The sequence below is a fragment of the Pistacia vera genome, unplaced genomic scaffold (assembly GCF_008641045.1).
Source record: "Pistacia vera cultivar Batoury unplaced genomic scaffold, PisVer_v2 Contig497, whole genome shotgun sequence".
NCBI classification, from domain to species: Eukaryota; Viridiplantae; Streptophyta; class Magnoliopsida; order Sapindales; family Anacardiaceae; genus Pistacia; species Pistacia vera.
In genome coordinates, this window is record NW_022196331.1 from 339,200 (window position 1) to 358,953 (window position 19,754).

The 19,754-nt window shown below is 33.3% G+C and overlaps 2 protein-coding genes across 2 annotated transcripts; both read right to left on the reverse strand.

The window, feature by feature from the left end:
• Positions 1 to 346: 346 nt before the first annotated feature.
• On the reverse strand, positions 347 to 7,231 carry LOC116105313 (autophagy-related protein 11). The gene is made up of 5 exons (XM_031391748.1): positions 5,523 to 7,231; positions 2,908 to 4,597; positions 1,780 to 2,000; positions 1,177 to 1,390; positions 347 to 983 (listed from the first exon to the last, which is right to left on the reverse strand). The coding sequence occupies exons 1-5, from the start codon at positions 6,461 to 6,463 to the stop codon at positions 561 to 563; spliced, it is 3,489 nt and encodes a 1,162-aa protein (XP_031247608.1). The 5' UTR covers positions 6,464 to 7,231; the 3' UTR covers positions 347 to 560.
• A 9,746-nt stretch (positions 7,232 to 16,977) lies between these two features.
• Positions 16,978 to 18,937, reverse strand: LOC116105328 (methylthioribose kinase-like). Its single transcript, XM_031391766.1, has 6 exons — positions 18,648 to 18,937; positions 18,250 to 18,559; positions 17,981 to 18,155; positions 17,694 to 17,895; positions 17,325 to 17,539; positions 16,978 to 17,152 (listed from the first exon to the last, which is right to left on the reverse strand). The coding sequence occupies exons 1-6, from the start codon at positions 18,831 to 18,833 to the stop codon at positions 16,978 to 16,980; spliced, it is 1,263 nt and encodes a 420-aa protein (XP_031247626.1). The 5' UTR covers positions 18,834 to 18,937.
• Between the last annotated feature and the right edge of the window lie 817 nt (positions 18,938 to 19,754).

Genomic DNA, 19,754 nt, shown 5'->3' on the forward strand with positions numbered 1-19,754 from the left:
GTAGAGTCGTTTACCCTGGCAAATGTTTTGTTTCCAATAGAAAATCATTTCATAACCTGATTTTTACAGAACAAAAATAGAAATAAATCTCAACCACATACTACCATGAATAGACACGTGTCAGAAGATTTTTCTAAATCATGAAAGAATCATAAAACTAATGTTGTGAAGTTGAGCTAAACCAAGCAAGTAATGAGCAAGAGATCACATATATCAATTCTTCTATCTGCATGTTTGGTAAACTTTGCTGCAGTAATGGACTGAAGAGAAGATCTACTAGAGTTAAAAGAACTTGAATAAATGTATAAAGTTTTGCAATGCAAAAGGGCAGTTAAGGATCAAGGTCTAGATGAATATTCACAATTTTGTACATACTAAAGAGAGAATTCATAGTAGTTCGATATATACAAAGGGGAGATTAAACTTAAATTAAATCATCAGCTGTACAGAAGAAAATGCAAGTTCAACTCTCTCCATGAGTGCTTTATATTGAGAATATATTTATATGGTGTATATACACTTGGTGTCTTCCATCACATCAATATCTGCCTGGAGCAAGATCAGGAAGGAGGTGGTGAATGAATGGGGGTGCCAGGTAACATGGCTACTGTCACTATGAAATATTCACAGCCAATTGGGAGACCATATGGGTTAGAAGAAGTTGATCCAGAATTCAAGGTCAAGCGATCAGTCCCAGTGTCAGTAGTCAGATGATCAATTTGATCTGCCTTGCCATGGTCAGGCCTACTGGAAGAAATAGGCGGCAACGGTTTTGCAGTTTGGCGTTCAATATGCACAATCTTCCCGACAATGAAGGTGGGTCGGCTTTGGAGATTTTCTGTAAACAAGGCTACCGATTCAGCAGAGAGGTAGTACTTCAAGCAGTTCCTGTTGATTGCCTCATAATGACCAGCAGCATTGAGAACAAATGCAGCAATCTCATGGACTTCTAGACGGCAAAATGAGATCTTCTCTTTGTTTGCCTAAAGCAAAATATGCAACCACTTTTCTTAGATATATTCATTTTTTATCTATTAAAAAAAAGGGGGGGGGAAAGGAGGGTTGGGGGGAAAGGGAAGATAAAAACAATTGGGTAACGAAAACCAAAACTCATGCAACAAACTTAGCTCAGATTATAAATCTGTAAAGGAAACTAAGAATATGAGAACACGATACCTGCTTCTCAAGTTGATGCTTTGTAAACAGTGTTTTAACCAGCTCTTTCTTTTCTTCCAATTCTTTCCTAAGCTGTTCATTGGCAACTTCAACCTTACGGTACTTGTCAAGCAGCTCCTCACGATGTCTAGACAAGTAACCAACTCTGTCTGCAAGGATTCGAATGCATTTCTGGAATTCCAGAGTACTATCATCTTCACTGTCATTAATGGAACTGCAAATTTTTCAAAGAAAAGCAATTCACACCGCCATCATTAGTAAAATAAAAAAAATTAGCAAATCAAAAACAATTCAAGCCTTCATTTATGTCTAAACTTATATTCAACATGCAATTGTAATAGGTTTCTTAGATTTAATGGGCCAATAAGTAAGATATCCCGAGGCATTTGATATGTAATTTGGAAGCGATTTAGAATTCATAGGGAAACCCACAAACCAAACCAAGTCCTCCCCCATAGTCAATCAAAAAGTTGAAAAAAAAAAAATTCTTTTTTATCTTGTAAGAGGTCAATCCATATATGAAAATTCCACATGGGATCAGGAAACGACATTTTGCAAGCCATGGAGGGGAGTTCATAAACACAACTCTAGCAATTAACTTACTTGGCCAAAGATTGAGCAAAGGCATGCAAGGAGTCAGCAAAACCAGCAACCCCTCCCGAAACACAAACACTGGCACGAAGTCTTTCAAAGAGACTACGCAATTTGATAGCAGAAGCACGCAATGCACTATACTCTGAGGCCCTCCGATCAGCTGCACACAGATGTGTTTGGGCTTCCTCTCTTGCTTCATGTAAACAATTCTCCAAGTGAGCACAATTCATCTGTTACACAGGAAGAAATTTATAAATTAGGATACTAAAACATCTTCAGGGATAAATTTATCAAAGAGGTGTTTCCATGCAGAAAAAGACTCAGATGAAAATCATTACTAGAGCCATTAACATTTCAACATGACAAGGGGAGAGACAAATTCTCATCGAAAAAATGGACCGAACCTCAGACAAACCTGACAACACTAATATATTGTACAAGAAATGCTAAAACAGAGATGGTCCATGATTGTGAAAACAAAAGTTAGATCCTCTTTTCTGTGTCTCTCATCTTCAATAAAACCTTATGCAATCAGGGGGGGAAACCATCAAAGAGTTAATTGGAAACAACTTCAATTGTTATGACAAATCCCTTGTTATTACTTGGACACTGAAGGCATAATGGAGAATTGATCAGGTCTTTGTACTGGTGCCAGATCAGAGATGAAATATCAAAATATGTGCATTTTTCAGAGACAGAATTTTGTAAAGCAGAAAGAAATAAGAGGGAACCAAGTGGAATACTTGGCCGCTAAGTGTTTCATGAATTAAGAATAGAAGAGATTCAGAGTCGCATAATAAGCACCCAAACCCAAAAATTGATCAGTTTGTTTTTATGCATAGCAATCAGACTTTCTTAAATCATCCATCCTTTGTTAAACACCAATAATCAGGATTTGTTAAATAGGGTAAATTAATTAATGCTAAATACCATAAATCACGATTTGATTGACAACACGTGTTTTCATCCTATAAAAGACAAGGTGTATTCTTTATATCTATTAGTATTAATAGAAAATAAATTATGTTCTTATTAATAAATTTAAAGGAACAACTGTTGGAAACATAACACGGTAAATTCCCACATATTCTCTAGATAATTGGGCTAAAAGACCAAAGTGGGAATAAGCATTATTACCTGAGATTCGTCAAGGAGCTTCCGACTCATCTCCAACTCCCTTCCAAGCATTGCAACCTCCTCCATCGCAGATTTAAGCTTGATCTCAGTTTCACTCAATTGATCTGACTTTTCAGCAAGTGCATTTTGCAACTCCAACACAAGATCACTGCTATCTTTAGAATCCGACCTCAAATCAGCTGCAGCATCACAAGGTAAGACATTCAGACGCTCAGGCATGCTCTCAGCAGTAGAACTGTTAGTCAGGGACATGCCCAACTGCCCTGCCATCTTGTCTTTCCCATATCTATCACCGACAGGCAGTTCTTCACGAGGTGGCTCCACCATTGATGAATCTAATTGTGGATTTATCATGCCAGAAGAATCCAACATATTTTCATCCACTGCTTCTCGACCTTTGCTTGGTTGCCTATTGAAAAGCCCCAGCTTTACATCCAACGAATTCGAAACACATGAAACCTCATCCATGGGCTCAGAAGTAGATATACAAGGAATGTGGGTTTCTCCACCACTTGAGGTTTCCGGTTTGCAATCATCAGGCTTTGCACCGAAAAGGGAAAACTCAGATGAATCCTTACTGTTTAAATGCTTCTGCCCCTCCAAATACTGATCAGAAAATCTCTGCTCCAGCTCTTGTATGCGCTTCTCATACGAAACACACTGCATTTGCTTTGCCTTAAGCATGGATTGGAGATGTTTTCCATACTCGTCTTTCAGATGCAAGGCTTCAAGTGTCTTCTCAGTGGCATTCTTTAATATACAATCCAATTTATTGTCATCAAGTGAATCATATACTACATCAGGGCAGAAGGAACAAATTATAGCAATAGCTGAAGCAAGTTCAGCTTTTAGTTTTGCATTCTCAACTTCCATCTTGCTAGTTCCAGCTATCTCAACCAACTCACATCCCTCAAGGAGCTCCTCAGAGTCATCTTTCTCAAGAGTGTCCACTGCAATCTCTTCAGCCTCAGCCGAATGTAAACTGTCATTTGACATGGAAACAGAACCTCTTAAGCTTCCAGATTTCTCACCCTTAGAAGACAGTCCTGCCAAATACTCAGGAGCATAGTATTCCAGGTCTGAAATGTCAATATCAAGCAGATTACCATCAAAAGGAGCTATATTAACATCGCACTGATTAGGAGTATCATATAAACCCATGGATGCTAATATATCCCTGGGTACATATGCACTATGCGTCTTCAGAAACTCCTCCCGTCTCCTAACCTCAACCTCCCTCTTTGTCGCAAGCCTTTCGGCCAATAGTCCAGCCATGCCCATGTACAGCTTCATGGAAGCCTTTCTTCTCACTATTTCCGCAAGGCAGGCTCTATATGCAGGACCAATACCCCGGACCAACTTCAGGTCTGTAAATATCTCATCCTGGCGCATCATTGCCTCTTTAAAAACAGGAAACTGTAACTTAGCATCTTTAATTATGTAAGTAATATAAGTTATCCTTTGCATGTAATCGTGCACAAAGTTGTTCATTTCATTCTTCTTATCCTTGCAAAAGTCAAGCAGCTTGGAGATAGAACGATCGCAAGCCTGCATTTTAGGAAGGTGATTCTTGTCATGGACATCATACATAGGACCCAGGGCTGAAACGGCATCATGAGGACGAATTGAGGAGGACAACTGGCTGGACAGACAATCATCCACAAGCTTCTTCACCGTGCTGACATCCTTGCTGCATGATAGTACATGTCTAGTTATTAACTAGAGAATTGGTAAATTACTAAAACACAACTGTTGCAGTAAATTCGCATCATATATACACACAGAAACCAAATAATCAACTATAACTACAAGAGCTTGATTATATTGGCATCATGATCTTCAGAACCTCATGCACTTTTAAAACATTATGCAATACTCAAAAAATGCCAAGTTTGTGAAATTTAATAATCTCAACTTCAGAATGAATCAGAACCACTTTTAAATGACAAAGAAGGTCTACGATCTTTTATGCATACAACAAATTTTTTTTACTTAATTCCTCAGGCAAAGATGTACATATCTCATAACTGATCACAGCAACATACATATAGCAAGACCTTTTATCTCTGAGCGGGTATGAGGTGACTTCCCAACCAAAGCAATATGGTTAGCACCCAATTGTCTGTGTGAGCCACAACGGAAAAATCAAGTATCCCAGTATCCCAACATGACATCTCCATCTCCCAACTATGGGCATCAAAGCCTAGCACAACAACACTAAACCCCGGCACCCCACCCCATCTGTATTCTAGGTTGTCTCTCAAAGAAGTAAACGCCATAACTTAAATCAACAGGAAAGGACATAGAAACAACAAAACCAAGCGGTGTATCCAAGATCTCAAAATCAGAGAATATGTGGATCCCAACCCAGATAAAAAGAAGATTGTGCAACATCAATATCAATAAAAGTTGTTACATAGATAAACGATCAGACAAGCTGTACACCTGACCCTTTGCAATGCCGTGATACTGGGCACAATTAAGTTCATCAAGCAACTTAAAACAAGCCCCAGAAAGTCATATATAAAATAGACCTCAATAAAACGATTAATAATGTTTTTTAACTGGCAACAAAAAAAAAAAAAAAAAGGAGAGAGAAACAAAGCTGAACGAACCTCAATGACTGCATTATACTCTTTTGTTCATGGATGAATCTCTGGTGCTCTTTGATCATTGCTTCTAAATTCCTGATGGGCAAGGAGGACCTGGTAAGCAAGTCCTCAACTTTGCGCTTAACTTCGGCAAACATCTGTTTAAACTTTGAAACTTTATTCTCAAACTGCTTGTGTGAGTTACTACAATTCTCAGCTGCTTTCCGCAAAGTTTCTTCCTTCACAAAATCCACTAAGCACTTGCGTGAAGGGGTCTGTAAACTAGGATGAAGCTTCACAGACCTCAATTTCTCAATTTCCTTCCCGAAATTCGCCAAGAGATCAGAATGTATCCTATACTGTTGGAAATAACGCTTCATGAATTCATTATAATTTTGGTTAATCACCCTATAATAGTTCTCCAAATTAACCCTGGCAACCTCCACAGCTCTGTCTTGCACCTTTTGCTCCCTCAAGAGCCGGTCACAGTTCTCAAACTTAGCTAGTGTGCGAACATATATGGCGTGCCCCTTATGGTAATGGTACCTAAATTGCCTCTCATAAGAAGGCAATGCCTTCAAAGCAGGGTCCGAGGCATCATCTAAAGGGTGAGGGTCTTGCGACGAAGCTGGCAGAGCAGGTTCAGCAGCCTCAAGTATATCAATTAGCTCAGGTGAAGGAGGTGGTGAATTATTTTGCAACCTCACTTTATTAAATATAAACACTTCTCTATCATTAGACGGGAGCCTGTAAGCTGAAAGCTGCTTTTGGGGCTCCAGTTTCAAGTCCGAGCAGAGAGGAAGCTGATCATGAAAGTTTATACCTGAAAGAGATTCAATCAACCGCATAACAGCCTCAACAGGCGTGGTTTCATTACATTCAAGCTCAAATGAGTGGCCATTCTCTGCAATATGAACTAAAAGCTTGCCCTCATGAACCAAACTTTCTGTGATACTTGAACTCATCTTCTCTATCTTAACCTCAAAAACCAAAATCCCCACCACAACACAGAAAATATAGTTCAAACTCAAGCCCTTTACAAGACGAGCCTCACCAAAATACAAACTTTTTTATTTTTATTTTTTTACCTTTAGCCTTGATATAACCCAGAATAATCACCAACCCACTTCAAAAACCTGCAAAAACAACCAATATTTACAATACCCACCAAAGATTAAACCCTAAAAACGCCAATAACAATCAACCCTCACCAACAATCCTCCAAAAAACCCTCAATCCAAAGCCAAGTCACCAGAGATAACCCCAAAAAAACCCTAATCGTCACCAACCCATCATCAAATTCTTCAAAACAATCACAAACCCCAAACGACCCACAAGTTATCTCCCAAAATTAGCCCCGAATTCACCAAACCCACAAACAAAAACACAGAAAACAAAAAATCCCAATCAAAACACTACAGAGACCCCTTTTTTCCCCTTTTATGAGAGAGAGGAGAAAGAACAGATAACCAAAAGCGATTACGTGAAGATATGAATCAATAAAACGGTAAAATCCCTTCTTACAGGTTCTCCCCACGAAACCCCTTTGATTTATACTTTGTTGTTGTATCAAAGTATTATCGTAATCTACGGCTTGTCTTTTATAATTTTTTTTTTAATTTTTAATAAATAAAAAAAGACCCAGAGAACCTTCTGCGATAAGTAACCAAACCACCGTAGCAGAAGAGCTCTGTCCCTCTATTATCTCTCTCTCTGTCTCTCTCTCTCTCTCTGTCAGCAACAAGCTTTGAAGAACTAGAAATTTTTATTATTTGTTATTTATATTTTATTTATTCGGGGGTCTATCTAGAAGTAAATTGTAATTGTTTACTAATATGATATTTCACTTCACCATGAAAAGTTTTAAATATTACTATTCTTCCCCATAATGTTAATTAAATCACATTTTGGTCCTCGGATGAAATCCGAGTAAAGAAAAGTCTACCGGACAAGGAATATATCACAACATCCATATGTCAAAACAACGAATGTATTTGTGTTTTTAAAATGGTTATTTATATTCAACAAAGTTTCATTAGTTTGACACATAACAAAAACACGGATTATACTTTTCGTATATTACAGTGTGATACATAAATATATCACGACATTTATATATCAATCAATCAGTGAATATATATCGTTGTCGTTGTAATTAAAACAATCATTTGATTGAGTTTTACTAGTTTGATGCTTAAATAATGACAAATCATCCGCCTTATATATACAAGAATTAGTGTCAATTATATATCATGACGTTCATATCTCAATCAATGAATGCATAATATAGTCTTTAAAATGATCTTATATATTGACCGGGTTTTATTAGTGTCGATTATACAATAATTAGGTAAAAGATTCTCTGTATTTACAAGAATTAGCGTCGATTTAAAAAATTTGTAGACATTTGAGTAAAGATAAAGTAATTTCTAAAAAAATAATTAATGATCTATAACTTGTAAATAACTCTAACTTAAATCTTCAATTAAATCTAGGAGATAAGGGTTTATTTAACAACTAACTTGATTATATCATAATCTCAATATTTTAATTAATAATTATAATCTAACTATAATACAAATTTGTGATGATTTATTTCAAGCAATAAATTCCTTCCATTTTTTTGGGGGTAAACTTTATTGAGATTTACTATAAAGTTTTGCCCTAACATTTATGAGTATAGTTTCACTTTATAATTGGGCCATGCTTATAAAAGGTTAACACTTTTTAATAATTATATGGAGGACTCACATTATACTAGCTATCATTTTCATTTATTAATCTTACATGAAGACAGCTTTTAATACAATAAATAAAGAGATATTTATTTGAATATCGTATGGATTTATTAAATATAGAATAAAATTTAAGATATATAATATTATTTATGAGAAAAGAGAAAGATAAATATAAGTATAAAGTTTGTAAACTATATAATATTATAGCAAACCCTCTTATTCCAAAAGAACCCCACATTTTATTTATCTCTGGTGATAAATTATTTATAACATAAGAACAACATAGATATAAGGATAAAATATGCATAATTTAACTAATTATCTGGGCCCTCCTATTAGGAACCGAGCAGAATCGAACTCAAGACTTCTTCAGTAATACATGAGTAATATACCCAAAAGTCTATATTGCTCTACCCGACCGCCAACCCGACTGTCAAGGGGTGGTTAATGTTATGGTTGTATTTTTATTTTGAATGTAACATAAAGAAGTGTAGTTGCATTCCAAGTACAAGGAAATGCCACTTGACCACCACCATATGCATCACCATCAATATGATCTTTCATTACCCATCACCTTTTCTAACCAATCTCTCCCCCTTTTTGTACAATCTCACCTACTCTATTATTTCTACCAATTTTTTCTATACAAATTAAATCATAATGAGATATTTTTCGATACGTGCCCATCGTATGTGACCAATCAATCGAATATATTATCTCGGTACACATGGTTTACATGTGATTTCGTAATTAGTTGTTCACATATATATCGAGTATACAAGATATTTTTCTCACTTAAAAAGTCATTTTTTAATACAAATATATACATCTATAATAATCAACTATGGTTCGAATTCTATATAACGACCCTGGTCGTGAGTCTTTGACATGATATGAAATTAAATATATTATTTAAAATTTGATATATAATTTATATTTCCCAATCAAATATAGTGAATTTGAGTGAGAAACAAGTTGAAGTTTGGCATCACTTTGGGGAGCCAAAAGAAGGAAATTACTGGGGTAGACTTTTGTTGAACTTGGAAGACCAAGAACACAACTTGATGGATGCATTTGCATGTGATAATTTAAAGTTTTTTGTGGTCCATTTTTGTGTGCTAACTGCTCATGATAGTGATTTCAACAACATAATCATAGAAAAAAGCTTTGAAAATTAACCCTTATTTGAGTTTCAATGTACCGAAAATTTAACACATTACATTCACGTTTTACGCTATCTAATGTGAATCTCATCATACATGTTTTTGTATGCAATTAACCGCGAAGATCATGTTGCATCAGCATCTTACATTTATCTAATAAAATCTCACCACAAGTGTTTCTTTATCTCCGTACGTGTTACATCTATGTAGGTTGTAACAAACGTTTATCGAATAAAATCTTATCATAATATATATTATCTTCACATTATAGAAGAATATTAATAGGTAACTTGGTGGATAAAAACAAATAAAGATATGCAAGTTGTAGCCGTCCAAGATTTTGTGTATTTAGTTGCATGTGCGGGGAAGAAATTAGAGGCGGAATGGTGGCGTTAAGGCTGGACATCAAATCCAAATTTTGTGTGTTTCTTGGCAACTTCCTTGGCTTCTTTTGAGAAATTGCTTGGGAATTCGCTTTTGGAAATTTCAAAAAGTAACCATTATTCTTTGTCAAAACCTACAAGATTTTGGGAAATTATTGCCAAGTTTCGTGGATGGTTGATGTAAATACAGTGGAAGAAAGATGAAAAAATTATGAGACAGAAGTATAGTGTTGTTATTTATACGTTTATCTAATTATATCATGTTATTTATATAGTTTTCGAGTAAATTCGTAGATATATATCGACGATGAGTAAAATATATTTTGGTCATTTAGGTTTGGTCCTTAGGTTTTATTAATTAATAGCATTTTTGAAAGTTTGTTTATGTAAAAGTCTAAAATATCCCAATAGTGTTTTTTATATAGAAAATAAAAAAATAAAAAAAAAGATAAACAGTTGTTAATTGACTATTATGTGGAAAATTTAGAATAATTTTGTTAGTTATAAAAAAAAATTAACAAAAAAATAAAATTAAACAACAATTAATTGATAAGATTTTACGTGTTACTTTTCATATACAAATATTTAGAATAATGTTACAAATTCAAAGTATTTTTTATTTTTAATCTTTTATCAAATGATGTGTCATTATATATGATATTACTATAGTATTAATCACCATTTTATACGAGGTAGCACATGCTCTTATGTTTGGCTTCTGATTTTTTCGACTCCTGTAATTTCACATTAAATACATACAATATGTTTATTTATAATAAATATAATTAGATTATGATCATTATAGTTTTTATAAATATACTATACAACTATATTTAGATTTTTTGAGTTCACAACATTTCAAACCAACTAGTTTAAATTTTAAGTTGATCTATTTTGATGTGATATATTAATATGGACACTAGAGAATTAAGAAAAAAATATGTATTTTAATATATATTATATGTAAACAACTCCTATGTTAAAACCTAAACTAAATAGCTCAAATATTTATAAAAAAATTGGAACATATAATTTAGAGATGTCGTCCGCTTAGGAGTTTCATAATAGCGGTTATGAGGATAAACTATTGTAGTGATTTTGAAGGTAAATGATCATAAAGGTTTTAAAGGGTGTTTAGTAGCGGTTTTTAAAACACTCAACCTACGTTTGAGAGTTTATATTCTAGCAATTCTGATAATTTTTTAAAATAATAAATTTATATATATGCTCATAAAAATACTCCAATTCAACCGGTCTTTGGGAGTTTTTTTTTTTTATTACAAGGTAAAAAAATTTTATTTATTAGTATTTTATAATTTTAAATATGATAAAGTTTTATTATCTTTTTTCATCGTTTTTTTGTACATCTGAAATAATTAAAAAATTGTAATTCTACTTCTTCAATAAAGCATCTGAGATTTTAATAATTTTTTTTTTATAATGTCAAATCAAACGCTAAACCCTAAAATGAAACGGGAAGCAAATTCCAAAGACCAATGTGGGGCGCCAACTCATTGAAACGTGTCATCAGAGTGTGGTTCAGAATGTTTAAGGTTTGATTACGTGTTGGGTTGATTTTAATTATTAAATTACGTCATGCAACACGTGATGTTTGTCTCTCTACTTATCTCCAAAACCCACATGTGCCTTTTATTATTTTATCTCATTAATTCATATCCAGTCCATTGTCTCCACGGTGAGTGTTAATATTATGAGCTTTAAATAAATATCTTCGATGCTGGCCCTTTTCCAGTTCTTATCACTTCCAATATTCAATGCATCATCAAGCTCTTGTTACCAAAAATTTATGTTTATTCAAAATCTGGATTTTTTTTAGTATTTATATTATTTTATCCGTATTTTAACTAATTTTTAAGATTTAATAAATATTTTATAAGTTTAAAAGTCTATATAACCCATCATATTTCCTTAATTAATCTTTCGGATCCATTAAACACTCTACAAACTAAAAAAATTAAATAAATCTAAAGCCTCCTTGACCGTGAAGCTATCTCTTTGGGGTTCACTTGGATTTTAGTTGTGCATATAAGAATTATTATTATTATTTTATGGATATCACATCCGAGAAGGACAAAGTGACTTCATATAATATGTAATTTAATACGGTCGATTATCTTAGATGACTTTGTGGACTTTACAAATGATTAGGTAGCCGACATCCCTAGGTTGCCCCATCTATGATTAAGGCTTTTTCTACATACTGCTTACTCAACTACTAATTTTACAAACCGATGGGATAAAACTCATCCTTAAAACCAGGTTGGATGAGGTCAGTGTTGAAAAACCAACTACAAATATCATACTTAGTCTATGTGGAATCCTAATTTTACTTAAATTTTGGCTTGTATCGAAATATAATATTAAAATCCATAGTGCAATCTTACCTCAGTTTAATCATAAGATCATTACGATTCACAATACGAGCATCATGACAAAAGGGTAACATTACTTCAATAGTACGATAAATCTTAATTTGTATTGAATATCATCACTTTATAATTTTTGTAACCATAGAATCTAAGACACAACACAAATAAAGGTTTGAAAATTAAAGTAAAAGTAACCTAGTTTACACCCATGATGTAAGTTGATGTTAAAGGAACTTTATTATATTTTATTTTTTGTGGATTTTTTTGACCAAATTATAAGCCGTCAATAAATTAAAAAAAAAAAAATGATGATAATGAAAGAGAGATGATAAATTAATATAAAATATCCCATGTGATGCTCGTGGATCTTATTAAACTAAAATCATATATTAAAGGAAAAAATATTCACCGTCTATTAATTTATCTCTTGATAGAGATGGAGAAGAATATTGATGTTAACTAAGGAAATAACCAAAGGGAATTTCATATAATGGTTCATGAATCCACTGAATTACTTGGAAAATGACCTTGGCAATTTGGTCAATTTTTTTTATACTAATAAAATGTCAATTCATAAAATAAAATAAAAATTGTTGAACATATAATGTGAATGAAAGTTGTCAATTAGCAGGTTTATATATTCTTGTGAGATTAATTAATATTATTATTTTTTAAATAAATGTGGGAACACTTTATATTAATCGATCTTACACGTTTATATAAAATAAGAGCATAAACTATTATAATAATCAGATGTGCATTCTTTGTCCGACCATCTAAAAATGTTCGATTTAAGTCATTTGTTTGCTACAACGGTACAACCAAATCTATTTCATATGAATTTTCATAATATTTTTCCATTTTAGTATTAAATAAATTATGAGTTTATTTTCTTAATTTATTTTTCTCTTATAAAATTGATATGAAAAAATAAAAGATGGGACATAAAACACATGGTTCATGATAAAAATAGAGCCATAATAATTGAAATTCTAGTGTAAATTGGTCCCCCAATACATTTTTCATAGTCATGCATTTAATATATGAGACCAAGAATGTTGCAACTATTGATGTCGATATCGAGAAATGTTTGTTTTCTTTCTATATTTTCCAATGTCGTTGTCTTATCTTTGTTGTATTGATTTATGAACACAAACGCAAAATCATATATTTTCTCCAGTTTTTATCTAAATAAATATAGATCTATTAATATAATAGGTTTCGAGCGTATTCTTATATTTAAAAATTCACATTATAAAAATAGATGGGTTTGGGTCGGGCCTGAGGTTACAAAAAACCCGTCAAACTGGACTTGAGCTTTACTTGTGATACCCGTAATGGGCTTGGGCCTTTATTTTGAGGTCGGGCTTGGATCTAGGCCAAGGTAACCGATCTCGGCCCGGCTCATTGCCATCACTAAACTAATCAGAGAGTGTTATATAAACACGTGTAACATATTATGAGACGTCATGTTAGTGCATCTCTTGAATTATCTTGTTTCTCGAATACCCAGAGTTTGGCATATCATATTATGCAAAACGGAAGAAAATAGGGGATCGATGTTCTTGCATCTAATATGCATAAAATATTGAGTACAGAAATCTAAACTAAATGAGAAGCTCAAGTTCCCAACAAAATGATACAGTGGGAAGATAGAAATAAAGAGCAAAGCACATGGGGGGAGTTGCAAATTGCAGGACTTGAAGGTGATGTTTTTATCCTATTTAAAGAGGGGCAAAGAACAGGACCACCACGTGGATTTAATTTGATTTATTATTTGCTTTCTCATGTGCATTTCTCTGACAAACAGTATCTCATTCAACAACACAAAGCCTTGGCCTTTTGTAAGAAACAAGATACTGTTTTAATTTAGTACTCAGAAGAAGTTGAGTTAGGTGATTATTTCATATAGGTTTGAAAATTAATAAAAATATCCCTTTAGGTTTATTAATTTAGTTAAAAACTCTTATAATAAAATATTAAAAATTAACAAAAACACCTTTACCTACCCATTAAATGTCGGCAGTCGGCCATCACCACTGGAGGGTGGCCGAAAGTCATCGTAATAACGTATGACTAACAGACCTGGTCAGTCGTACATTGATATGACATTTTTCGGCTAGATCTGGCCATTACGGCTAGATCTGACTACATTTGGTCGTCAACGACAGCCATACCTTGGCCATCTTTGACAGCTAGCTACAACCAAAGATCTAGCCGTCAACGGCTAGATCTTTGGCCGTATCTAGCAGGCAGTGCGCTATTATGTTAGATTTTAGCCACCTTTCGGCGGTTGTGACCAAAATTTGGCAAATGTGGGTGGATGTGAATGTTTTTGTCAATTTCTAAACTTTTTTTTTTTTTTTTTTGGTTGGGAGTGTTTAGTTAAATTAACAAACTTGGGGAGTTTAAAAATAGTTGAATATAATATAATTTGATTTTCAGAATAGAGAAACAAATATGTAAATCCTACCCAAAATAGAGAAACAAACACACCCCAGGGTTATTTTTATTTATTTATTATTATTATTTTTAACTAAGATGTCATGATTAGTTTATGTGCAAGCTCGACTAATTCTCAGAGAAAGCTATCTCACAGCAACCCACAGCTGCGGTCCTCTAGGTTAATAAGGGGTGGCAATCAAACCAGGGATTGTGGGTTGAAGCCATGAATAGCCCCCTTGGTTCGCTCTTACTGCTAGGCTACCCGTGGGTAGGTTATTTATCTTTTATTCAAGTTTATTTTTTAGGGTTTTCTTTCCATGTTCGGATTCGTTATTATATTATTTTTCGAAGATAGAGTGATTAATAGATTCTTTAATATAACAATTATCATTTGTAACATTTATGAGTTATATTTAAGTATTTGACTTAAACATAACATATGTGACATTATATCACATTAACATTAACATTAATAAATTCTATGTACTCTCTCCCGTTATAAATATTTAAAAAATAATAATAGATAAATAATATCATTTAGATCTTATTTTTGTCTGCATTTAAGAAATTTCATCAGGAATAATATATACTTTACTATAATATATTTTAACTTTGTTTTTTCTTCTCACATCTCACAATTAATTAATAAATTTATCTAAAATTAGTAAGCTATAATTTAATATGCTATAGTGTGGATTAGCATACCAACAACCCCATGGTCCACATGATTAATTTATGCTTAAAATCAAATCATATGAAATGTTTGGGCCCAATCAAATTAAATTATATATCTATACTATATTGTCATAAACTACAAAAAGAGATGATTAATTTCCTAATTTTGGGTTTTAATTATTGACTCCTTTTTTTGTTGGGTATTTTATTATTTGGTATATAAAGTTGGTAATAAACTACAAAAATGAATATTGTAATTAAAAAATAAATTATGTTCTTATTTAGAAAATAATTATTGAGAAAGTGGGTCTTATAAGATCCACTAATTTCATACTCAAATAATTTTTTTTTTGACTTGAGACATTTAAACATGTAATTTAAAATTAACATGAAATTTTTTATAAGAAAAGTGGATAATTTCATACACATTTATTTATTTATTTATTTATTTGGTTAATGGGTTGTGTGAGCGTGACCTACTAATATAATATACTATTATAAATTCTCCGATACAAATGTTACGAAGTTTTTAATGTACGGATCAAAAGTTTTAAAGCAACTCATGAAGGCAATGAAGCCACTCTTAAAGTTGAAACTTACTTTAAAAGCAAACATACTCTTTGGAGCTACCAATTTCCTTGCTTGCATATGAAAATATGTAAAATCTTTATTATAAATGGAAATTATATAACGAACAAAAACAATCACAGGTTTGTTGCATTACAGATTTGATAATATTATCAAATTGATAAACGCTATTTAACTAGAATACTCAACCATACATAACCATTCAAGATTTCAATCTAACGATAATTATTGGTTCAATACTGTTATGAACATTAACACTACTTTGATATGTTATTATGTATTTTACTTTGTGATCGAATTTATTGTTTAAACTTTTAAAATTTGTCAATTTAACGTTTTCTTCTCTCTTTTTTCTTAATTTGGGTTTTTTTTTTTTTTTTTAATGGAAATGAGAAATATATTTACAAAACAAACTTCATGCTTCAAAAGCAACCCAAGAAGCAAATGGACAAGAAGGGTCTCTTAATTTTGTTAACAACTGAAGGCAATTCAAGGACCATGAAGACCACTATTATGAATTTAACTTGTTTTCAAAGCAAATTGTTTTCATTTTTTGTTTTTGTTTTTAGCCCATGCTTTGAAATCTAGTTGTTTTCAGAATTCCCTTCTTGGCAAGAGGGAAATTGTTGGAGACAATTAGTGGATTGGGCCTTTGGGCTTTTGCTTCTGTTTGGACGATTTGAGTTGGGCTCACAAACATTAATTTAATTTTTTTTTAAAGAAATTTTTGACTAAAATATTTTATAACCAAAAGTAAGACTATGCAAAACCGGGTATCCGTAAACCGAACCGCAAAGGGTATTATATTTAATTTTACCAGTATCTTGAGTCATCACTTGCTCCAATAACAAGTATCAATTAATTAGTTTAACAGACTGCAGAAGGTTTATTTAGATCTTGAACATTTCATTACTCAAAAGTGATGCCCATGTGTGGCTATGAAATCTTCAATATAATTGGTTCTAGACATACTAGCTAATTGAGAAAGGTGATATGGACAGAACACGAATGCTGCAGATGAAAATAACGCATTAACAACACCAAGTCGACGAGTCAAAAGAGCAGAGAGGGAGAATTTAATCACTGTATATGAACAGTCACTGTAGATGGAGGCTTGCAATGGCTGAAACAACTTCGGCCATGGCTTGGAATTTCCGCCTTTCCTTTAGAAGCATTTTTGCAAATTCAAGAGCTTGTTGTTCACAAGCTGCTCGTTTTCTGGCATCCTTAATTGATTCAAAATCCTCAACATGGACCACACCCACAATCCTCCTAACAATCAAAAAAATTAAAATATCATCAGAAGACATAAATTTGAGAAGTAGAATGTCAATAATGTTTCGAAAAGAAGAAAAAATTTATTAATGTTTCAGTACGAATCCTGAAAGTTTAAACTAACAAGAAATATTTTAACTCTTAACATATTCCTTTGAATTTATCTTACCTTATCATTTTGGCAGCACCAAATCCAAGGGTGTCGTGGAACAGATCTTTCATAAATTTTTGTTGAACAAGCTGCTGAATCTCAGGATTATTATAAATTTCTGGAATGTATGCCTCACCAGAGCCACCTTTATGTTGATCCCAAAGTGCCGTGAATTTTTTGTGGAACAGAGTCCAAGTCTCTTCAATTGTTCTCAAAATCCATTCTTTATAACTCTGCAAGACAATGCCAACTCCAGAAATGACCCTTAAAAGTCATCAAAAAAAAAAAAAAACTAATTGAAAAATCTCAAAAGTGCCAAACATTAATGGTATGCATCACACTCTAGTTTATCTGCAAAATTCCAGAACTAAATTATAACTGACATACTTTACGGTCATTCCTTTGATTAGCATGTCCATCTTGGGCAAAATAGGCCAAAATCAAGTTTCCAAGAAAAGCTCCAATATCAAAACCCATTGGGCCATAAAATGCAAATTCTGGATCTATAACTTGAGTTGAATCAAGAGTAATCATTACAGAGCCAGTGTGGAGATCCCCATGTATGAGAGCTTGAGCTCTTTCACAGAACCTACAGAAATGGAAGCTCTGATATAACTATATTGGAATTGCCACATATTGTGGAAAGAAAATTAGTACATTGGAAGAAGTAGTACTTGGATTTCAACTCAGCAATTTCAATCTTCAAATAATTGTCCTCCCTCAGAGCCTCCACATCTCGATCAAGATAAGGAGAAGTCCAATGGTTATATTGAGATACTCTGTAGGGGTCAGAAAAAACAACACGCGCAGTATGATTGCATAACTCTACATTCCCACAAAATTCAGCGACTGCATCAATCATTCAAGTAAGCTCATTAGCATCCCACTGGAAATTAAGTGCGTAAATTGTGAATTAAGATATAAGTTACGTAATGATTCTTACCAGCTCGTTTATGCTCCATGGTAGAACGGTACAGAAGAGATGTGTAGAAAAGAGTTTTTGCCATATATTCTGATATGTGTTCTGCGAGCAATGGATACTCAATTCCTGCAATCAGCCCTTTCCTCAGGATAATATGTGGAGGCTCCAAGAATCGCATTCCGATCAAAGACATCGGACGATCAAAATGATAGACTTCAGGAACATGATCAGGGCACAGTTGGCGGTGCTCTTTCAACGCCAATGCCTCAAAATAGGCTCGCTCCCTTGTCATTGGCCATGATTCACCTATACATCGAATGTATTCGAGTGCCTGCGCATCCACAAGCGAATTACAAAGGTTAGCTCAACAGTTGACACTATGAATTATATCAAGACAGAAGAAATTATATTTGAAATACCTGCTTGATGACTATAGAACAAGAAGTGCCGACAACGATATAAACGAAATTGAGGTTGCCATCTCCGACTTCTTTGATGGTCAAGTCATCAAACTGGTTACCAATTTTGGAGGACAAAGAGGGCGTGGCTTTGATATACTCTATCAGAAGTTTCTCGTCGAGTGGTCTGAACTCCGTGAAGGCCATGTGTTGTGGTTATTAGTGGTTTAGGAAGACAGTGAGGAGATAAACAATGAAGCTGCAGGCTTTTTAAGGAAACAATAAAACACACATGATTAGTGATGATTTGGTCACGACAGCGAGCGAATGTGGGCGCGGAGAAGGCGAAATGTCAAGTCTGGAGGCGCCAGGGTTCAATGAATGCGGACGCGATTTTATTGATATTCAAAGGGTAAACGATTTTTTTCCACCCGAACAATGGCCTAATGAAGCACGCATGCACTTCTAAAATTACACTTTGCTATCTAAACTACTAAATTTTATTATATTTAATTATGAAGTCGAAGATACCCTTTTCTATTTTTCTTCTCTACTCAGTATACGGGTACCCCAGGGTTATTTTTATTTATTTATTATTATTATTATTTTTAATTAAGGTGTCAAATTACTTTACGTGTAAACTCAATTAATTCTCAAAGAAAACTATCTCACAGCAATCCATTGCTGCGGTCCTCTAGGTAAATCAAGAGTGACAATCAAACCAGAGATTATGGGTTGAAGCCATGTATAATTCCCTTGATTCGACCTTATTGCTTGGCTACCCATGGATGAGTTATTTATCTTTTATTCAAGTTTATTTTTTAGGGTTTTCTTCCATGTTCAGATTCGTTATTATATTATTTTTCGAAGAGAGTGTGATTAATACATTCGTTAATATAACAATTTGTGAGTTATATTTAAGTATTTGACTTAAACATAACATATGTGACATTATATGAGATAATCATTATAATGAAAAACCTGCCGTGTATTCATATTAACATTAATAAATACTTATGTATCTATTGTACAATAGACTCTCTCCCGTTATAAATATTTTAAAAATAATAATAGATAAATAATATCATTTAGATCTTATTTTTGTCTGCATTTAAGAAATTTCATCGG

Excerpts from the sequence above, each read along its gene's own strand:
- LOC116105313 (XM_031391748.1), bottom strand. The coding sequence starts at position 6,463 with ATGAGTTCAAGTATCACAGAAAGTTTGGTTCATGAGGGCAAGCTTTTA. Across the intron at positions 1,391-1,779 it reads TTTGCTCAATCTTTGGCCAA|TTCCATTAATGACAGTGAAG; the intron begins GTAAGTTAATTG and ends AAAAATTTGCAG. Across the intron at positions 984-1,176 it reads AGCATCAACTTGAGAAGCAG|GCAAACAAAGAGAAGATCTC; the intron begins GTATCGTGTTCT and ends ATTTTGCTTTAG.
- LOC116105328 (XM_031391766.1), bottom strand. The coding sequence starts at position 18,833 with ATGGCCTTCACGGAGTTCAGACCACTCGACGAGAAACTTCTGATAGAG. Across the intron at positions 18,560-18,647 it reads GTTCTATAGTCATCAAGCAG|GCACTCGAATACATTCGATG; the intron begins GTATTTCAAATA and ends GTGGATGCGCAG. Across the intron at positions 18,156-18,249 it reads CATGGAGCATAAACGAGCTG|TCGCTGAATTTTGTGGGAAT; the intron begins GTAAGAATCATT and ends TGATTGATGCAG.